The following is a 19,854-nucleotide window of genomic DNA, read 5'->3' as shown; positions in this document are numbered from 1 at the left end:
GGTAGCATTTCTTTGTCCAAAAGAGAAACAGTACCACCATAAGACTTTAAACAAAGGACATTAACAATACTTATCATGCAACTAGATTCTAGAAGGAAAATAAAATGCCACTACTAAGGTGGAGGCTGAAGTTTCAGGACAAATCGCTTGGCACCACCTCTGCGGGGGTTCACCATGGCGAATGAGGCGTGGGAAGCGGGGCGAGTGGCCAGCCCGCTCCTGGACGCGCGGACAGGTGGACACCAAGACGGCCTCGCTGGGCCTCCCTCCGCCTCACCCGGCCCGGGCGCGCAGCCCGCCAACGAATTCCACCCTGCAGTGGTCAGAGCGGCTGGTGAGCGGCGCCAGCCGGCAGAGGTTGCCATGGTTTCCGAGGGTCACGTGGGCGCGCTCTCCTGCGCCCCCTCCCGCGCACCGCGGCGGGGCGGGGGCGGGGCGCCCGGGCGAGGGAGAGGCGAGGCCGCGGCGGGAGCGGGAGGAGCAGGAGATGCTGCCAGCCCCTCCCGGGGCCGGCTCGCTCATCCGCCGCCGCCACACGGACAAGACGCGCGCGGGAGCCGCGGCCCGGGCCACCGGGCGCGGGCCCAGGCGCCGCGCTCGCAGCCGGTAGCGCCGCCAGCGCCGTCGGCGCTCGCTCGGCAGCCGCGGGGCCCTAGGCCGTGCCGGGGAGGGGGCGAGGGCGGCGCCCAGGCGCCTGCCGCCCCAGAGGCAGGATGAGCATCGAGATCCCGGCGGGACTGACGGAGCTGCTGCAGGGCTTCACCGTGGAGGTGCTGAGGCACCAGCCCGCGGACCTGCTGGAGTTCGCGCTGCAGCACTTCACGCGCCTGCAGCAGGAGAACGAGCGCAAAGGCACCGCGCGCTTCGGCCATGAGGGCAGGACCTGGGGGGACGCGGGCGCCTCTGCCGCCGCTGCCGGGGGTGGGACCCCCAGCAAGGGGGTTAACTTCGCCGAGGAGCCCATGCACTCCGACTCCGAGGACGGGGAGGAGGAGGAGGCGGCGCCCGCAGACGCAGGGGCGTTCAATGGTGAGGACCAGACACCCTCTCCCTCGCGCCCCGGGATCCCCTCGCTGCCACACAGCGCCCTGCTGTGCTCTCGGATCCTGCCGCTTTGCGCGCCCACCTCTCTTCCCGCATTCTCCACCTTTCCCTACCTTCCCATCTCGCCCACCCCCTCAGCATCCATTTCTGTCTCTCCCACTCGCCCACCTTCCTACTCCGCTCTCATACCCTCTTCCCTTCCTCTGGAGGTGGGAGAGCTGGGAGGTTACGCTTCCCTCTGCCCGTCTGCCCCCTCTGCCTGGGCCGGTTGGGGTGGGCATCTGCTAGAAAGACAACTTTCGCTGTGATTGGAGGTATTTCGCTTGGAGGATACCATTGTGCATAAAGAAACTGGCCCACTTGGCGTCTTCTTTCAGCCCTTGTATTTATTAATGGAATGTCAAAAGAGAAAAGGCGAACGGTGTTTAATATGATTGACTTTACTGTTGTTAGGATGGTAGATTCACTAAAAGAAGCATGAAATTGGACTCACTGGGGCAGAACAAAATTTATGGCCAATAGCTCTGACATTCTTGGAAATAAGAGTTATCTATTATTTTCCAATTTACCAATGCTGTGTTGTGTTATTTTTGGACACTCAACAAAGGATTCTATTTAGTCTGAAACCCACGGGGGTCTTTGGAACGAGGAAACGGGTTAATGGTTTGCTTTTTGTATAAAAGACATATTGAATGATTTGCTGTTTTATTTTTTTTAAGTGTATGAGAAAAACACTGTAGGAAGTTCTGAAAGCTTGTTGGTTGTCTTTAGAATGAAAAGCCAGTGAGTAATTGTAAGGACTGTGCCAGACTGAGCTAGAATAGACTGAGCTAGAAGAATGAATGGGAAAGAAAAAGGAATTTTCTCAAATAGCTGCTCCTGGCAAGTCCCACCCCTTCTGCTTACAACCCTCTTTCCCTAACACACCCAGACACACACCCTCATTTACAGCCCCCTGTATTACACAACATGCCCAAATCCCATTTTTATGACAACCCAAGCTAAAATACCATGGAGTGCAATGTGCAAGTGTTTTCTCTTTGTGGTATAAGGCAAACATGCATGCAGCATTGCACCAGCTTTTATTTATTTACACTGCTTGTGGTTTGTGTGTCTGCAGTGTATTTCATAAAATGAAAACATTTAGAAGTGTCATTTCATTTCCTTGTGTATGCTCCTAGGAAGATGTTTCTTTTCTTTGCACGATTATATGTTGAAATGGATTATAAAATTAATGTATTTTTAGTTTGTCCGAAACAATCCCAGAAAGCCAGGAAATTAGTGCTCTATGAAGATAAAAGTGAAGCTTGTTACTTACAATTTTAATTTTGGACTTTTAAATGTTTCCTCAAGAGGATAATCATAGTCTTAGTAGTTCTTTTTGCACAAGAATCAAATCAAATGCTTTTCCTTCCAGAAACAAGAGAAAGAAAAGAATGCATCTTTTAAATAGTTAAGAAGCAGCAGCCAGTAATGGATGATAGAAAGGGCAGAGATATCTAATACTTTTTATGCCCCTGACGCATGCACACATGTTCATGCACACACACAAAGGGGGAAAAAAGGACTCTTTTTCCAGGTTGGAGAAAACTAGGAACTCAGGGGCTTGGTAAAGACCTTATATGTATTCTGTATGATATGTTGTTAATATAATCAAAATCTTTTGTTTGTATAATGCATTTGTTGAAGTACTTTGCATCGATGATTCCATTTTCTCCTTATAACAATATATTGTGCACAGAAGAGATTCCGTTTTCATTTTGTAGTGAAGAAATAAGCCGTTAACTTCAAAACAGCAGGGCTTTATATGACTTTATATTCTCCAAGGCACCTTTGCTGTAAAAATTGCTCAATGTGAGTTAAATAAGTTAAACTTGTAAACAATTGCACTAGTTACTCCCCAGCCTCACCTCCAAGGCCTTAAAAACTTTTAGACTGCAACCAAATACAATTTGATCATTATCCAGGAGGCACATACGTGTGTCTGATTGAAACTTTGGCAATAGTACAGGTACTCCCTTCTGTCAGATGCAGTGCTTTTTGATATTTACTATTTGAATCGATTATGTCTCCCTATTTTAAATTGTGTTGAGACCTGCAGCTGAAAAACATTTAATTATAGGCTACAAAGTGGTTGGCAAGCTTTTCTTGTAAAGCGCCAGATAGTAAACGTTTTAGACTTTGGGCAACATGTGGTCTTGATCACGTCTTCATTTTTTTTTAAACACATACACCTTGTGAGGGTTGGGGTTGTCCAAAATTAGCCGCATGTCAAGGCCATAGCTTGCTGACCCCTGGTCAGAAGAAAAAAAAAAGTCAAAATAGTACCATTGGGGGAAAAAACAGGAGTGAGCCTAAAAAGTATGAGCCTATCGGTTTGACATCTATGTCCAGAAATGTGCCTCATTAGAAAAGAACCCCAGATACTGGGCAATTCTGGCATAGTAAAGAATAAGGATTGGAAAACAAGTCTTAATTTACTATGACACAGCACAAGACCTGCTGGGTCAATAATTCTGAAATTTTCATAGGCATCTCAAGGAAGTTTGATTCAGAAATGACCATTACCCTGTACCATTTTTGAAGAGCTTTTTGAATAGGTTGAGATGGGACATGGTATCCTTTTTTTCCCGCTCAGTAGACATCCCACCCAGGTCGTTACGATATCAGTAGTTCCATGACTGTACTTTGGAAAACATTAACAGATAGTGATAATATTATCTTCTTCTTAAGAGTTAAAACATAATTGCCATTAGTTGACAATTGCTGTGTGCTGTCTAAATGCTTTAATTTTTTTATCTCAGCTTTATGAGAATGATAAGGCCATCACTTGCCCAGTGTTTCACGTGAGCTGCAAAATCAGGATTGGGACACAGGTGGACCTGGCTTCATCCCTGTGCTCTTGACTGGCAGATTATATCTCCAGATGGGGCTGGGCTAGCATGACCTGAGTAACCCTTACATGTCAAGCTCTATTTGGGACCCTTAATGTGTTTGATTGTTAAAAGCTCTGAAAAATTAACTTGTCCAGGGTCACACATAGAACGAGTAAGTAGCGAAGCCTAATTTCTTACTCTTATGTGTCTAACCTTGAAGCCCAGGATCATCAGGGAGTTCTTAAATGGAATTTGTTCTGTGGGCTGACTCACAAGTCAGGTTTTCCTGGTTATTTTTTCAGTGATGGTGATGGATTTGCATCATTGGTTCATATCCTCTCTTGTGAATGTCTTTAACGTAAGTGATGGTATTTATGAGAGGTTGGAGTTAAAAGGCAAGTTTTTGACCATGAAACTTGTGCCCATTGACAAACGTAGGGATCAAGCATATGACCTTGATCTCATAATATGGTGGTTTAATCAAATAAGCCAGGCACCTGCAGTTAGCTGGAAAAATGTTGTCTGGCCAGGGGTCATTGATTTTTGAGGGTCAGGTAGTATGGCCGTACGTGGTGCTAGAACAGTCAGATGGGTGAAGGTGGTCTTCTTTCCTACCTTTCCAAAGGATCCTTTCCTCTTCTAATAGCTTTCCTTTCCCTCTCCTGTTCTCTTCCAGTCTCATCAATTCTAATTGTTACTTTCCATTTGCTAGCAATTTTGGTCAAAAGAGCAAGCTTTAGGTGTTCGAATGATAGTGGCTTATGGTGACCCTTTCTAGGAAAACTCTCAAAGGCCAGAAAGAAGCCATAATGGAAACCTCTTGGCATCTACTCTGTCTCCCTTTTTCCTGTCCTAGAGAAAGCAGATACAGTTTGACACGTCATGTCTGAAAGGGTAGCGTCCCTAGGCCTTGAATTTCTTAGAAGGGTTTACAGTAGGCTATAGCATTGCATCAGTACTAGTTTGGAGTAAAATCTGTGGTAATTCATGATTTTATATAGGCATCATCAAGAGATCCTGTGTTGCCCAATGATTTCTTCAGTGGAATTGCTGAAACTAAAAATGAAGTTAATACCATTCAGATTACTCTGATAAATGGACAAGTGGTCAGAAACAAATTAACTACACATGGGCACATGCAGAGCAGTCAGCCGAGGAGAAAAAATAACTGCTGGATAGAAAGTAAAGAGCTGATTTTCTATATTATAGAAGAAAAAGATCTAGAGTTCAAAGTAGATACACATACCAAAAATAGAGAATCATACTCCATAAGACAAGCATATCAAAGGTAATAAATTGAAATTTACCATGTAATAACTATGGCTTAATTCTCTTAACTCTGTCCTATGTCCAGTCTTATTGGAATCTTACCTACCTTTTGGTTTTTACAATTTAAAGGGAATTTGGAGAATTTACAAAACATCCTTAAGGGTCAAGCAAAATATATGTAAAGTTACTATCAATTGATGTAAAATCTTACAGAGTTATATACTTTTTTTTTTTTGCAAAATAGCCAATTTCATTGTGTTTTATGGAAATGAATCCAGTATTGCACTTCTTGGCAAGATGAAGTAGGGAATGAGCTTATGCGGCAGTTTTACTTAGGATTTAATGTTACACAGTAATAAAATCCATATCCTTTCAACTCGTAATTTGTAGCTAAGAGCCCCAGGATTTTGTAATTAATGAGACTTTATAATTTTTGGCTATTAGAGATTTACATGGTGGTTTTAAATCCTCCTGAAATGGATTACATCATTCAAGACAATGGCTAAAATATTGAAGCCATTATTTTAGTTATGAGCATAAAACAATAGTGTCAGAAAAGATAATAAAAATTATTTTCAGTTAGACATGGTGATTGTGATTTTCAAAGCAGAAGTTAACATTATTCATTTTACTAGAAATAATAAGTGGATTGCTTTAGGGGTTGAAATTGGGAAACCAAAAAACTTGAAATAGTGTCCTTTCTTCTCTTACCCATCTTTGCTTTGGACTTTGGAAGAAGGGTAGTAAAGGGAGAAAGATAATAAATTCAGGAGGGAAAGGGGGAGGGAGAGAGCAAGAGAGAAGTAAAACCAGTTAGGAAGGCTTGCTTGAGTAACTTATACTTTGTCTGAAGACATATAATGGAAACACCTAAACAGAAATTGAAGCATTAGTACTTTAATTTTTCTGCCTATCAAAAACTAAACCATTTAGCTGTTATTTTAGATAAGACAGTTACCAGCTTTTTTTTTTTAATGGATGCACATAAATTGATGTGCTGTGTCTGGGTAGAACAGGAGTGAATATTGAATGGTTATTTTATTGTTGCAAAATCTCATTCCATGGATTCCAGTAAATTTCCAGCTGTCAAGATTTTGTTAACAGCTATGTTGAAAAACAATTGTGTTTCTTTTTCTGTTGTGCAAATACAAACAGGGGACCTATGAATCCATCAATTTGGTGTTTATTTTGACCCATTAAGAAAATCGTTTTCAGGAGTAGTAGTAATAAAGCCCTACAATGCAGGTTGCGGATTGATGGAATGTTTTAAGGTGAGAGATTCAGTGAAGAAGACTGAAGTGACTAACTGCAGGGTCTGCCTTAGAAGTGTGGAGAATCACAGAAAGTGCTGAGATCTGGGATGGCCTATTAGAAGGAATGTGTGAAAGTTGGAAGGTAGGATATTGCATTTATTCATTCACTGTACAAATATTTATTGAGAGCCAACTTTGTCTTTTTTCTTATTTTAAGAAAAAAGAAGTGATCAGTCTTACATTTACTCTCTTTAGACTTCATTTTTTCTGTTTTTGTTTGTTTTTTAGTAGAGATGGGTCTTGCTTTCTTGCCCAGGCTGGTCTTGAACTCCTGGCTTCAAGCAGTCCTTTTGCCTCAGTCTCCAAAAATGTTGGAATTAGAGGCATGAGCCACCACGCTCTGCCTAGACTTAAGACACCATCCTTTTGTCAGAGATGGCCTCATAGATAGTATATGTGATCAATTTTGTTAATAGACAGGGCAGGTAAGAGACAGAGAATTTCCTTATCCAAATTTGGTAGGTTTTGGCCTTACAAATTTGATTTTGTTCATAGAACTGTTGCCAACGTTTTGTGCGCTATTTATATTAACTCACATCATATGAATTTTTTCTGTCTTCCATCAAGTTGATAGATAAGGTTTAAAAGGCTGGGCTAAAGAAAAGTACGTTTGTCTTCAGAATTTCCAGGTTTTTTTGTTCTTTGATTCTTTTTCAGTGGAGTGAAATCTAATATTAGACTGTATTTTCATATCACTTGCTTAATAAGAGACAATGGAAAAGAAACAAGAATGCAGTGATTTTTCTGAGTAGAATGGATTGTCACTGTGTTCTTGATCCTGTTCTTGTCCTTCCAATCTTACCTATGTCATCTAGTTGTGGTTGGGACAGTCACAAAATCCTATAAAAACCTCACTGTGATGCTTATCACTATTTTTTGGGAGCAAATTTTGTGCTTTGCAAATTCAAAATGACTCAGACTGTTTACTCAAACTGTTTATGTAATTATTTTATGGAAAGAATTTGAGCTACAATTTTCAGGTCATGGCTTACATGACAACAAAACAATCAAATAAGAAAATCAGAACTATAAACAGTTGGTGTAACATTTATAAATGTTTCAGCAATAGGCTCTGCCATGTGTAGCTTAATATGTTTGGAAACTGAAAAAAAAGTCTTTCCAGTTGCTGCTGTTTAAAATGTTTCTTAATTAAAAAAAAAAAGACAAAAGGTCAAAATGTAAACACATGTTCCACATAAAAGTGAAGCCAAGAAGATATACTGTGTACAGTTATTTCTGTATTTGACTAAAGATGACATTGTTTAATTTACATTAGCTGTTCCAAGACAAAATAGTCCATGGGAATGATATTGAGGGGAATTTGGGGGGTGAAAAAAGAAGGAAAAAAGCCGTTTGTTCCATTTATTCTAATATATTTCAGTTAGACCCAAAAAACATCTTTTTCAAAGGTCATGTTGAATTAAAACATGATTCGGTTGTTTCATTCTCATTATTGTAGAAAACTAACGTTTTTAAAATGGTGTCCTTTTGGGCCGGTCACGGTGGCTCACGCCTATAATTCCTAGCACTCTGGGAGGCCGAGTCGAGCAGATCACCCGAGGACAGGAGTTTGAGACCAGCCTGGCCAACATGGTGAAACCCCATCTCTACTAAAAATAGAAAAACTAGCCAAGCGTGGTGGCGGGCACCTTAATCCCAGCTACTCGTGCGGCTGAGGCAGGAGAATCGCTTGAATCCAGGAGGCGGAGGTTGCAGTGAGCCTAGATTGCGCGACTGCACTCCAGCCTGGGCTACAGAGGTATACTCTGTCTCAAAATAAATAAGTAAATAAATAAATAAATAAATAAATGGTGTCCTTTTTATTTAATACTAGTTATTAACATTTTTAACTACTGATGTATCAGATGCGGAACAGTGTACACATTGTCATCTGAACAGATGCTTTACAAATATGTGATTTAGTCTTCCCCGGAGTAATTGGTGAAATCAAGGTTTGAACCTGATAATCTGACTTCAGGGTCCTCCTTTTCAACCACAGTTTATACACTTCATTTCAGTAACTGTTTTAGCAGTAACGTGGTTGAAAATAACCACGTATCAAAAAATTAGCTACCTACTTTTCCCTCTAAAAGTTTGCAGGCTAGCCCTGCATTGATCTCTCTCTTTTACAATTTGCTTTCTCTGTCTATTCAACCCAAATTAGCATTTCATGTACTTTAGAAACTCAGTACATTTGTTTATTTTATTTTGTGTTTGAGAGAGTCATGCTCTGTCGCCCAGGCTGGAGTGCAGTGGCGCCTTCTTGGCTCACTGCAACCTCTGCCTCTGGGTTCAAGTGATTCTCCTGCCTCAGCTTCCTGTGTAGCTGGGATTACAGGTGCGCGCCACCATGTCTGCCTAATTTTTGTATTTTTGGTAGAGACGAGATTTTTCCATTTTGGCAAGGCTGGTCTGGAACTCCTGGCCTCAAGTGATCCACCTGCTTCAGCCTCCCAAAATACTGGGATTATAGGCATGAGCCACCACACCCAGCCTTACATTTATTTATTTTAAAAATAATCACCTCATGTACTGAGCTGCGTAATTCTCTAAATTTATCTTATTACATACCCTTATTAGCAAAATATATTTGAGTGTACACCCCCAATATATGTTGACAAATTTTATACATGTAGCAATATATTGACTTATATGTATGGTAAAGCTTCCTGCAATATAAATTTGGAAAGGACAAAGTAAAAAGCAACTCTAAGCAAGTTGTAATTTTCTCCTACATCCCAACATGTAGCCTTATACACTGTCTTGGCATACATGAACCCCATTTTGGAGACTACAGCTCTAAACAATACCACTTAAATTGATACTCTAGTAATGTATAAAGTTGCCATGATCAATTTTGGTTCCCTGATTCAAGCTTCTAGCTCATAAAGGGCCTGCAGAGAGTGTGTGTGTGTGTGTCTTTTTAAAAAGACAGTCACTCGATAAGTTAATTGACTCAACAAGTTGGCAGAGTACAGAGGAAAACTCTATCTTATAGAAGGGAAATAAAACTACATTACCTGAAGGGGAAACTCCAGGCTTTTTCTTTTAAAACCTGTTACCTTGAATTCAAATTGTAGAGTAGTAATGTTTTTGGTGCAACATTTGTGGATGGGACAAAAGAGAATCATATTATAGTTTTCTGATTAAGAATCAGTGAATCATGGAAATACCGGTGAGAATTAGAAGAAAGTCTAAAGTTTAAAATAGTTGAAAAGAAATGCAATTTTGTAGAATATTTTAAGTTACTTAGGAGAGAGACCGTTCACTATTTGCTTTTTTGTAACTTTTGAAAAAATGTTTAGCATGTGCTTGGATTACCTGTTAAATAAGTGTAAAAATATATGAAAGAAAGGCAATTCTTTTGTAAATATCCATTAAGTAGTAAATAAAACACAGTAGGCCAGTTGCGGTGGCTCACGCCTGTAATCCCAGCACTTTGGGAGGCCGAGGCGGGCAGATCATGAGGTCAGGAGATCAAGACCATCCTGGCTAACTTGGTGAAACCCCATCTCTACTAAAAATACACACAAAAAAATTAGCTGAGCGTGGCGGTGGGTGCCTGTAGTCTCAGCTACTCGGGAGGCTGAGGCAGGAGAATGGTGTGAATCTGGAGGGCCAAGATCGCGCCACTGCTTGACAGAGTGAGATTCCCATCTCAAAAAACAAACAAACAAAAAAACAAAAACCACAGTATATAGCGGCACATGACATGATTCTAAATTGATATAGCCAAATATTCTTGTCTTAAGTCATTCTCTTGGTCCTGAATTCCCACCCCCCTCTTCATATCTTTCTGCCAAATCTCAGTCTTTTCCCAAAGGTTTAGTTTACATTTCACCCTACCAAAAATATTTGCAAGTTTCCCTCCTTGATGTTAATAGTATCAATATGGTAGGATGAATATGGCCTCCATCAGTCAGCTTTGCAGACAGATGTCAAGGGTCTTCAGTATAAGCAGGCAAGAATGTGCAGGAATATACCTCTATCTCTCTAAGTCTTTCCCTGTATGTCTTGTGCTTTGCCCACAGTAGGTGTGCAAATGTTTTTTAAAATATTGAGTACTAAGTTGAAAACTGTCTAATGGTAAATGTGTATGAATATAAAATGATTGAAAACTTCTTAGGCATGTAAGTATTTTAAATAGACTTTTAATAATAGTTTCCTAGTAATCTTTTGCATTAATGTATTTTAAGATGTTTTCATAAAATATAAAAGCTTTAGCCTATCTTCAGTTCAGTTTCTTGGATTTGGACTTTGTTATATTAAAAATACAGTGTGAGACTTGGGCCTGACATGGAACACTACAAAATGCACAGAACGCACGTGCACAGGCTTCTTTTGCCTGTTGGATTTCATATTTTAATTGAGGTGACATTTTGGCCCCCCACAAACCACTAATTATGTATGTCATTGCATCTGCTTATGTGAACCCTGTGCTTAATCTAAAACTGATCTATTGCCCTGAACCTGCTTTGTCCATTTCCATCTCTTCGCCTTTCCTCATCATTCCTGCCACTTTGCAAGGCAAGCTGCCTTCCTCCCTCTATTGCTTGAATCCTGCTGACCCCTCAAGACTCACTTACTCTTTGGAGCCCTCCAGTTTTTCCTCTAGCTCCAGCACAGACCTGTCTCTTTAAAATTGAAATGGACATACCCACCTGCTTACCAAATACCTTTGCTTGCATGTTCTTCAGGCACCTGCAAACAATTTTATCCTAAACTGAATGTGTTCTCTCTTTCCTCAGTTCTTCTCTCCTGTACTCTCATGTCATTCTTTTTTTTTTTCCCACTCCACTAATTTTCATAAACGTGGTCACTAGAGCTCCTTTTCTTTTGCCTTATACTTTTTAAATCTGGCAATTTGCTTTTATGGAAAAAAGCAAAAATAAACCAGATTGTTTTCAGTTGCCAAAATTTAAGAGTAATTATGTGAAACATCTGAAATAGTAGAAGCTTTTTTAAAAGTATGATTTAATTTTTGTACAGACTCTAGATTTGAAGCCTGACTCTACCATTTATAACTTTTGGGACCTTGAGTAAGTACATATTTTATGATCAGTGCCTCATTTTCCTCATCTATGAAATGGGAATAAAAATAGTACCTACCTGAGAGGGATGCTGTGAGAATTTAATGAATTAACAGTACCTGGTATACACTAAGCATTAATGTGTGTTTGTTAAAAAAACAAAACACAACAAAACCAAAAGGAAACAAATACAAGTTTTAGAATTCAGTGAGAACATGACAGTTTAAAAAAAATGAAATTTGATTGGAAATATAAACTAGAGATTGCTCTCAAGACAGTATAGTAATAGTACTTTAAAGAAGTTATTAATGAAAAATATGAAAGTCTTTAAATCTTTTAGTTAAGAATTTCAAATTTTTAAAAACCTGTACTCCTTTAAATCTCATGTCCTCTTTTAATTCCGTTTGAAAATTGAGGTAAATAGTCTGACTTGGAAAAAAAAGATGGGATAAAGCTTTGCTTTGTTTTCATACCATCCTTTCCCTGAGAATCAGTGTTTAACTGATGGAGTAAATAGATGTGTGTTTACACAATCTCCAAGTTTATGGTCTTAAATTTAAGGTTTAGCAAGTAATTTTTGAACAACTTAGGAATGTGTAGGTAGAAGTATTGAAAATTGTTACTTTATTTAAATGAGGCAGATCTTGTAGAAAAACATAACTATGTGCCTGAAATACACATTAACTGGAAAACAATTAGTTGGCATTAAATTGACAGCTTGTTGCCTCATGTCATAATATTTATAAAAGTAAGCTCGTGGTGGGACAAATGTATACCTCTCCAAGTCTTACATTAGTATGTGTTTTTATTCTGAAAATTTATGATTCTGTACTTATTCAGCTACAAATTGCTAATAATTTATTTTTAGAAGAAAATAAAGACAATCTTTTGGGATCTTTGTTTTACATGGAGTTGTTCATAGGTCTTTGATTTTTTTTATTTATTAACAGCAGTTTACTAGCCAAGCAATATTAGGACTTTTGATGCATAGTAATTCCTTGAAATACCTTTCTTGTAATTCCTTAAATGGAATCCAAAAGGTATTTTAGTGTTTGAATTTTAACAGAAACCCGTTTGTAAAAAGCATATTTTATGAAAAGTATTTTAGGAGTACATTTAGCATTAAAGTACATTTTGAACTAATTTGGCTGGGCTGATAGTAGTAGAGCATAGTGAGAGCTTTTTATCTGCCAAAACTGAGTAGAGCAGCATTTTTTTTCTCTTTTACTTATTGTGACATATTTTCAATATACAGAAAGACACAGATACATAAGGAACACTCATATAAGCAGTCTTCTAGCTCTGACAGATTTTAATATTTTGGCACCCTTCAAGGTTTTTCTGGCCGGGCATAGTGGCTCATGCCTGTAATCGCAGCCTTTTGGGAGAGACCAAGGTGGGCGGATCACGTGAGGTCAGGAGTTAGAGACCACCCTGGTCAACATGATGAAACCCCATCTCTAGTAAAAATACAAAAATTAGCTGGGTGTAGTGGCACATGCCTGTAATCCCAGCTTCTTGGGAGGCTGAGGCAGGAGAATCACTTGAACCCAGGAGGCCAAGGTTGCAGTGAGCTCCAGCCTGGGTGACAGCATAAGACTGTCTCAAAAAAAGAATTGGTTGTTTGTTTTTTTTTCTTTTAAAATATACCACATGTGCAGTAGGAGGACGCCCCTCGTGTGCTCTGTCCTGTCCCATTCCATCAACTTCTGTCTCCAGAGATAACCACCAATACGATGCATTTATTGTTTATGTTTCTGGTATGTGTTTTTGTACTATTACTGCATAGGCATTAGGTTAGAAATTTGTATAAATTTTGCACTTATAAAAGTTTCTTTTATGTAAATTATTGTCCATCAACTTGTTTTTGAGAAAGACATTTGAGATGTTACATTGATTCATGTAGTTCTAGTTCTCTAGTTCATTTATTTTAACCTGCTATGTAGTATACTCTTGTATAAATACACACTTTATTCATTCTTTGGTAAATATTTTGGTTGTTCCCAATTTGTTGTTATAGTGCTGTAGTGAGTGTGTGTGTGTGTGTGAGGCAAATGTAGTTTCTAAAGATAGTTTTCAGTGTGTGGTCTGGATACCTCTGGGGGACCATTTGCCTCCTCTTCCCAGACCTTGCAAGAGTCCATAGAATGAGGCCGGGCGCGGTGGCTCAAGCTGTAATGGCCAGCACTTTGGGGAGGCCCGAGACAGGGCGGATGCACGAGGTCAGGAGATCGACGACCATCCTGGGCGTAACAGGGGTGAAACGCCCTATCCTCTACTAGAAAATTATGCAAGAAAACTAGCCGGGCAGGGGTGGCGGGTGCCTGTAGTCCGGCCAGGGCTACTCGGGAGGCTGAGGCAGGAGAATGGGCCGTGAAACCCGGGAGGCGGAGCTTGCAGTGAGCTGAGATCCGGGCCACTGCCTCCAGCCCTGGGCGACAGTCGAGACTACCGCTCAAAAAAAAAAAAAAAAAAAAAAAAAAAAAGAAAAAAGTCCATAGAATGAAAATTATAATAGAGTCCTCTCTAAGATTAGATTTTCTTTGCCTTTTTTTCTCTCATGCTCTCAGCATGATAGCTTACAGTAGAGTTTTCCAGAGGGTACATGATGTGTGATATTGCTACAGATTGAATGCAGGAGCAAGTAGGAGAACCCAGCCATCTTCTATCATACCAGATTTGCAAAAATGTAAAACAAAGTCATTCTAAATTTCACCTAGTTTTGTTTGTTTTGGAAAATATAATATTTTATCAAAATATGTTATTAGTAACGTGCATGTTGTCCTTTTAAATTCATATTTTAAATATCAGTTTTAATTTATAATACAGTAAATATCAATGGATATAACCATATACACACATAATTTTTGAGAGTATATAGAGGTTTTGAGATCGAAAAGTTTGTGGACTGCTGCTGTAGGGTATGTACCTAAGTGTGGAAAGGTTGATTGTAGGGGTGCACAGCTTTAACTTCACCTCACATTGTCGTATATGCTTTGTAAAGGTGTTGCACCAGTTTGTACTCTCATCAGCTGTATAAGAGTTCCTGGTTTTCACATTGAAGCTAACGTTCAATGTTGTCAGATTTCAACAAGCTTTGACAGTAGGATGGATGTCAGATAAAATCTGTGAATTGAATTCGTTCTCCTCTTATTGCTAGTGACATTGAACATCTTTTCATGTTCATTGACCATATTTGTAGTTTATTTTCTTTGAAAATTTGTTGCCATTTTTCCCATCTGGCTGATTGTGTTTTTCTTACCGATTCGTAGAAGGATTTTTCCCCTTCCTCCCTCCCTCCCTCTCTTCCTCCCTCTCTTCCTCCCTCTCTTCCTCCCTCTCTTCCTCCCTCCTTTCCTCTAATGTTCTGGCTACCAACCCTATGTTGTCAATAGTCATTGAAAAAAATCTTCCAATCTTAGGTTTGTCTTTTCATTTTGTTTACAATAACTTGGAACATAATTTTTAATTTGAATGTAGGCTAATGTTAATCATTCCTTTGCTTGTGATTTTTTTGCCTTGTTTAAGGATTTTATCACTAATCCAAATTAAAAAGATAATCTCTTTATTTTCCTGTAAAAATTTGTAAGTCTTGAGTTTCATCTTTAAGACTTTAATCTATAATGTATTTCTTATATACGGTATGAATTAGGGAATCTCATTTCATTATTTTAGTGTGTGTCATGTATTGACTCATGTTTTACCCCCACTGATTTTTAAATGTTAAATTTCCATTTATATGTGAATGTACAAATTTCCACATTCATGTGAATGTACTTCAAGCTTCTGTTCTGTTCTATTGGATTTGTCTGTCCTTTCATCAATGCCTCTTTCTCTTAATGTGACTTTAAAATGGTCTTGATATATGGTATGGTAACTCTCACTTTTTTTGCTTTAAAATGATTTAACTATTTGTAGGCTTTTGTTATTCCATGAGACTTTTAGGATATGCTACTTCAGTTTTGTAGAAAATCTTTATTGGTAGTTTTATTGGAATTGCTTGAATTTATAAACAGAGTTGGAGATGACAGACATTTTAATGATACTGAGTCTTCCTATCCATAAACATGATATGTCTCCCTTTATTCAGTCTTCCTTTCATATTCATCAATAATGTTTTTAATTTTCTCCATAAGGATTTTCTTATCTTAGTTTTATTCCTATGTAGCTTATCACAACTGGAATTTTAAAAATTTATGCATTTTAATTTGTTATTGCTGAGAATATATAGCAGGAACTGGTAAAGCTCACTCATAAAAAGACCCTAATCAAACTGAGCAAAGACTTGAACACGTCAATAAAGAAGACCTAACAATGGCTGGGAGCGGTGGCTCATGCCTGTAATCCCAGCACTTTGGGAGGCCTAGGCAGGCAGATATTGAGGTCAGCAGTTTGAGACTAGCCTGGCCAACATGATGAAACCCCGTCTCCACTAAAAACAAGAAATTAGTGGTGGCACGTGCCTTTAATCCCAGCTACATGGGAGGCTGAGGCAGAGAATTGCTTGAACCGGGATGGTGAAGGTTGCAGTGAACCAAGACTGTGCCACCGCACTCCAGCCTGGGCTACAGAGCGAGACTCTGTCTCGGAAAAAAAAACAAGACATAAGAATGGCCAATAAGCAAGTGGAATGGTGCTCAGTATTTTTAGTTATCAGGATAGTGAAAATTAAAACCACTGTAAGACACCATTAAACACACACAAGAATGGCTAAAATAAGACATACTTTATGTTGGCTGGAACTCATATATGGTCCTTGAGGGCATAAAGTAGTATAAACACTTAGGAACACTGTGGGCATATTATAAAGTTAAGCATTCACCCACCTATGACCAAGAAATCCCCCTCCTAGGTATTTAAGAGAAATAAAGTAACATTTACAAAATGCTTGTAAACATATGCTTTTACTCAACCAAAGTTAGTGTAAACAAAATGAAAAGACAGTCACAAGACTGGAAGATTTTTTCAATGAATATTACCAACAAAGAGTTGAATATTTAGAAGAATATTAAAGAATATTTATACAAGCTTTATTCAAATAGCTCAAACTGGAAACTGAAACGTCCGTCAACAGGAGAATGGATATATATATATATTGTGGTATAGTCATATAAGGGAATACTACTACTCATTAAAAAAGAACAGCAGGAATTAATCTTATGTTTGCATGAAATTCAAAGACAGGCAAAGCTAAACTACAGTGGTAGAAATCCTAACAAGTGGTTGCCTATGAGATAGTGGGAATTGATTGTAAGGGGCCTCATGGAAACTATCCAAGGTGTTGAAAATGTTTTATATCTTGATTGAAGTGTTGGTTGTGGATGTATATGTTTATCAAAACGAATTGTACATTTTATTGTATGTGAATTTCACCTCTTTTTTTAAATTGGAAATGTGGATGCTCTTGAAATCCTTTTTTTTTTTCACATTTTAATTGAGAAATGCCATTGCCTTCTGCTCTGATTATCTTATGAAATCTTTCATTATTCTTGTTAGAGACTAAAACCAGGTTACATTTTCATAATTGTGGGGCGTAAGTGTTACTGCTTTTAATAATACTACTTGAAGAAAAGCCAAAGACTAGTCAAGCTCTAGTGTTTTGAAGTCTATTTTATGTTTTTAGCCAATACTATATACTATATTTTAATTTATGGTTTTGGAAACTTAATACTTGTATACATAACATTTGCCTTTTTTTTTTTTTTTTGAGACGGTGTCTCGCTCTGTCACCAAGGCTGGAGTGCAGTGGTACAATCTCAGCTCACTGCAACCTCTGCCTCCAGGTTTGAGTGATTCTCATGCCTCAGCCTCCCAAGTAGCTGGGACTACAGCTGTGTACCACCATGCCTGGCTAATTTTTGTATTTTTAGTAGAGATGGGTTTTACCATGTTGGCCAGGCTGGTCTTGAACTCCTGGCCGCATGTGATCCACGCACCTGGGCCTCCCAAAGTGCCGGGATTATAGGCATGAGCCACCGTGCCTGGCCAAATAATCTTTAGGTGTCAGGGAGCCACCCCTATTATATTATTTTTCATTAGCACTATTTCTTCAGCATTTTTGAACCTAATGTATATTGTAGCCAGCAGTGTTCTAAGCCTTGGGGATATAGTAATGAAGCAGACAAACAAGGAAAGACCCTGCCCTCATGGAGCTTGTAATGTAGCAAGGGAGGAGACAGACAATAAACATAAAACGGTAGGCGTCTTTAGCCAGCTGTAGAGAAAAGGAAACAGGATGGTACGATTGAAAGGAACAAGAGGGGCAACTTTAAACAGTGTGTTCAGGGAAAAGCTTCCTGAGAGGGGGTCATTTGAGCTAAGACTGGAATGGCAAGAATATCTTCATTCTGGGAGGTGTATGGGGAAGGCTCCTAATACGGGTATTTTCTATAACTGTACTCTTATTAGTAGGCCAACCTTAGTCACATCCCTGATTGTTCTCTCAGTTGCTCTTCATTTCAAAGCCTCCTCTCCTGCCTTTCCTTTTTGTTTCTCCCAAATTACTGTTCTCTAGAGCTGTTTTGTTGTGACTTTATAGACATGTAGCAATTTGAACTTGCAGCTTCCAGCTTTCCTGGTATTTTTAGTCCAGCTTGGATTGTTTACTCTTATAAGCAGAACACTGGTCTCCATAGATCTGCTCTTTACGTGAATCTGACCATACAGACTTACAAGAGACAGTTTTGTGTATGGAGAAGCAGAGAGTGAGTTTACATCGTCTTGACAGTGGCTTTTCCCACCCCTTTCTACTTACTCTGAGCCCACATTTAAAAACCTGAAAGTATTTGGGAACCTTTTTCTTGACATTGTTACTGCCTCAACTCTGTGTAGCTTTATAAAACTTAGTCATTTTAGGACTCTTCTAGCTGAAACTGTATTTTCTCTCTTTTCCTAAGAGGGCATTGTTGGTAAAATCCTCATGAATTAAGAAGTGGAGACTCATGTTCATTCACAATCAAAAATATGTTTTTTTTTAATGTAATCATTTTGTTACCTTCATATTCTAAAATGTCAGTTTTATTTTGAGGAATTTTTCCATAAATACAAAGAAAGTCTTTGAAATTGGCATTTTGTAAAAGCATCTATATTTCGTCTTACTATGCCCCACCTCCAGCCATAATCCATGTGTTTGAGTGGTTTGGACACCTGATCTCTATTTCTTGCTGTATAATCAAAAAGGAAGAAGAAAAGTGGTCTCCCAAATGCTGGCTTCTCAGACAGCTCCCGTTATGTCTCATAAGAAGTGCCTTGAGGTACATGGTTCATAATCTGTGTCTCGTTGAGACCAAGACCATGAAGCCTTGGAGGGTACCCACTAACTATTATTCTGTCCTTGTACCTTTGAGCCCCTCCACAGGCTGAATCTCAACAAATTCCTAGACACTGTGTATCTGGAAATACATAGTATTTCAAGGGCTTACAAGACAGTGACGAGTGAAGTATCTCTGAGTATTAGCAATTGTCAAGGTTCAGCACCTTTTAACAAAAATATAGAAAATAAGTGGTCCTTTTCAATACCAGAAATTATGTATGTATTAAAAATTTGCAAGTTGTGTGTGTTAGGTTAATTAGAAAAATTTTCAAGTTTCGTTGTTTATTTGCCTGTTTGCTGTTGACCTTTTAAAAAAGTTAATTATTCCTCAGCTCAAGGGTGAGCCTTATTTCTCTTTAATTTTTGAAGCACAGGCATAAGATAAATTAATTTATTCTGCACTAAATACGCATTCAAAAATAATTATCTTACATGATTTCGATTTACACAGTTTCTAGAATGTTTTATTTAGACAGTTAACAGATTCAGGAAGTGTTTATTGCTAGAAAAGGTGATTAATGGGAGGATAAGGATGCTAAAATTATTCAGCTGAATCCAAGATTATTGTGTATATTTCACTTAGGGTATACGAACACTTTTCTGCAAAAGGCTAATTTAACTAACGCAGCTCCAGTGTAGATAGGGTAGTTTGTAGTTTGTTTTTTATTTTTGTTTGCTCGGGGTGTGTGTGTGTGTGTGTGTGTGTGTGTGTGTGTGTATGTGTGTGTTTATGACTGCAGATCACAGCTCTCAGGGCTCTTGTTTCTTTAACTTGGAATTTCTCTCCCAGCAGTATGCTCAGAGATGCAAACTGTGTGTACTGCTATAAACCTGACTTTTAGTTTCATAGATTATCTTAGGTTTTTTAGTCTTCTACTGGATTTCTCTTTCACCTACATTTTTCTAAATTAGGTAGCTAGTTGCAGGGTATAAGTCTTTGAAGCCATTGTATTTGAAAATACAACTAGACTTAATAAGCTCTTCAAGGGCAGGGACTCTGTTACAATTCC

The 19,854-nt window shown here is 39.0% G+C and overlaps 1 protein-coding gene across 1 annotated transcript in view; it reads left to right on the top strand.

The window, feature by feature from the left end:
* Positions 1 to 464: 464 nt before the first annotated feature.
* Positions 465 to 19,854, top strand: part of PRKAR2B (protein kinase cAMP-dependent type II regulatory subunit beta) — a 114,399-nt gene continuing 95,009 nt past the window's right edge. Inside the window, 1 exon segment of the mRNA XM_017889585.1 lies at positions 465 to 1,029. Within this exon segment, the coding sequence (XP_017745074.1) occupies positions 714 to 1,029 (316 nt within the window). The 5' untranslated portion in view covers positions 465 to 713.

Source organism: Rhinopithecus bieti, unplaced genomic scaffold, assembly GCF_001698545.2.
Source record: "Rhinopithecus bieti isolate Rb0 unplaced genomic scaffold, ASM169854v2 scaffold_18688, whole genome shotgun sequence".
NCBI lineage: Eukaryota > Metazoa > Chordata > Mammalia > Primates > Cercopithecidae > Rhinopithecus > Rhinopithecus bieti.
Note: the sequence above shows the minus strand (reverse complement) of the source record. Positions and strands in the feature narration are given on the sequence as shown.